The 2,507-nt window shown below is 52.8% G+C and overlaps 1 protein-coding gene across 1 annotated transcript; it reads left to right on the top strand.

Moving 5' to 3' along the window:
* The first annotated feature begins 469 nt into the window (after positions 1-469).
* On the top strand, positions 470-1,888 carry LOC150012818 (uncharacterized). Its single transcript, XM_090275187.1, has 3 exons — positions 470-552; positions 1,050-1,246; positions 1,503-1,888. The coding sequence occupies exons 1-3, from the start codon at positions 470-472 to the stop codon at positions 1,886-1,888; spliced, it is 666 nt and encodes a 221-aa protein (XP_090131313.1).
* The last annotated feature ends 619 nt before the right edge of the window (positions 1,889-2,507 follow it).

Here is a 2,507-nt window from a genome sequence, read left to right as displayed (position 1 = left end):
TCTGCTTCCTACTTTGTCCCCAGGGCTGGTTGCCACCAGACCAAAAGCCTGAAGGGAACAGCGCTTGCTCCCCAGTGTTTACAGTGCCTGTGTCCCATCAGGGAGGTCGGGCATCTCTCACATGGACTGGTGTGTGCACCGCCTCTTGTTGTCCTGCTAGGAAACACCAACTCTCCAGAGTTTTCGGTTACACCCCTCTCTGTCCTTGGGAAGTGAGGAATGTGTTCCACTGTGGTTTGTGTTTAAGAGAAGTCAGTGTTCTTGTCTGAGGAGACCAGGGGGCAGGGGACCCAGGCAGTGACCTCACTTCCTGACAACGGAGCTCAGCTGAACTTGGAACCCGGTTGCCAGGGAGCCACATTTTAAACTGCCCCTTCCCAGCTGACTTGCTTAGTGTCCTTTGCAAGGGAACGATGGTCTGTTGGTTGTCTGCCTGTCTCACGGGGCCGAAGCCTCAAAAGAGGCAGCCATGATACTGTGTTTCGCCGTGGTCGCCGCTGGATCCGGACCCAGTCCCGACGGCTGTGGCCCCTTTCACGGCAGGACCGAGAGGTAACAGTGAGGCCCAGGGTGGTTTTGTTCAGGCTGGGCCACCACTCTGAACTCACCTGAGTGGCCCTACTACGTTCCCTCCCTATCCATGAGTGAGTGTGTGTGTGTGAGGGGGCGGGGGGTGTGTGTGCAGAGGGGGCTTCACACGGGAGGGCCTGCCCTGAGCTGGAACAGGTGAGAAGTCTGGTGATCAGGTCATGTTCACACCCCAAGTTAAGGCTGGCCAGCAGATGTGGTGTATGGGTGGCGTCCTCTGCCCGAGGTTTATCCCGAGCCCTGGAAGTGAATCTCTCATTCCCCTGGGGTGAGGCCTGTGCAGATGCAGGGCTGGTCTTGATCAGAAAGCAGAAGGTGCCGTGGGCAGAGCAGCAGCGACCAGGGCCAGGCCGGACTTGAGGTCTCCGTACAGGCTGCTGGTCACTGTCATTGCAGAACTCAAGCCAGGTTGTAAAGGAGGAAAAGCGGGATGATGTGGACCCTCACCGCTTCTCTCTCAGAGAGGAGAAGGCGAACCACAGCAGGCCCAAAGTAAATGTGCTCACTTTGGAGTCTGGAAAACCAGAGCCTATGTATGGTGGAAGAAAGACACCATCCCCAAAGCAGCTCAGGATTCTGGACGAGGGTCTGGAGCGCTGTGTAGATGGTAAACACTCTGGGACAGGTAACCTGGAGTCTGAGGAGGCAGAGCCCAAGGGTGAGAAGGTTGGGGAGACGGGGTGATGTGGGAGGTGGAAGTACAGGTGAATTTATGGGAATGGTCCTTGCCAGACACGCAGAGAGCACCCACAGTTCTGGCCAGGAGCAGAGACCAGCCCCAGAAAACCCACCTGCTGGACTGCCTATGGGGAGGACATCCTGGGGTTGGTCCTGGGCTGTGGCTGAGTTCTGTGTTTGGGGGGCACAGGGAAGTGCAGGCATGTACACGATCTACTGTCCTCTTCCAACTCTAGCACCAGCCCAGGAGGCCGAGCCAGCTCCTGGGGTAACACCTGTCCTCAGGCCTGAGGAGCCCGATGCAGGGCCACCTCCAGGGCTCATGCCACCTCTGTCAGCTGCTCCAGCTGAACCTCTGGAGCCTGGACCAGGCTGTGCATCTCCGCCTGAGCTTCCTGAGGCTCCACCACCCCTCCCTGAAGAGCCCTCCCATGAACCTGCCCAGGAGCCAGCCAGGGAGGAGGAAAATGCACCAGGGTCAGTCGGAGAGCAACTTGCTGTTCAACCAGCTCTCCGACTCTCACCCGCATTTATTGGGTTACTGCGCTTTGATCTTTTCTTAATTGTTGTTCTGTTAAGCCTTTGTTTTCGTCAGAGGGTGGTTCCTTTAATTGAAAAATAAAAGGATTGTTTATGTTTTAAATTGTGTCATTCCTGAGCATGAAATACATTTACGATGCTGTACAGTGGACACCACTATCTTGATCCATCCCCCCAAAGAAACCCTGCACCCAAAATACTCACTCCACACTTCTGCCAAGCCTGGCAATACTTCATGTGATTTCTGTCTCTGCTCCTTTCCCTATTTTGGGCATTTCCTGCAAAGGGAAACTTTCAGTAGGTGCCTTTCTACGCTGCTCACATACTTTGGTTGGTTTCTATCTAAAATGGCATTTTGGTTATTTGAAAGAAAAATCCCAGATGGATTAGAGATCAGATGTAAACAAACAAACAATAAAACCCTTTAGTAAGTGTGTGTGTCATCTTGGGGTAGAGACCACTGCGCTAAGTGTGACTCTGGGCCAGAAGCCAGTCAGGACTATTCCAAAAAATTCAAGAAGAGGAAAGACTCCCATGCTCATTTTAGGAGGCTAGCGTTGTCCTAATAGTAAAATCAGAGGAAGACACTACAAAGAAAATAAATTACAGGCCAATATTCTTGAGGAACATAGATTCTAAAATACTCATCGAAATTTTAGCAAACTGAATCCAGCAATATACCAGAAAGATCGTACACCACG

The sequence above is a fragment of the Furipterus horrens genome, unplaced genomic scaffold (genome assembly GCF_987537825.1).
Source record: "Furipterus horrens unplaced genomic scaffold, mFurHor1.1.pri manual_scaffold_4, whole genome shotgun sequence".
Lineage (NCBI taxonomy): Eukaryota > Metazoa > Chordata > Mammalia > Chiroptera > Furipteridae > Furipterus > Furipterus horrens.
The sequence above is the reverse complement of the archived record's forward strand: the minus strand, read 5'-3'. Positions and strand labels throughout refer to the sequence as shown.

Excerpts from the sequence above, each read along its gene's own strand:
- LOC150012818 (XM_090275187.1), top strand. The coding sequence starts at position 470 with ATGATACTGTGTTTCGCCGTGGTCGCCGCTGGATCCGGACCCAGTCCC. Across the intron at positions 553-1,049 it reads TTTCACGGCAGGACCGAGAG|AGAGGAGAAGGCGAACCACA; the intron begins GTAACAGTGAGG and ends CTTCTCTCTCAG. Across the intron at positions 1,247-1,502 it reads TGAGGAGGCAGAGCCCAAGG|CACCAGCCCAGGAGGCCGAG; the intron begins GTGAGAAGGTTG and ends TTCCAACTCTAG.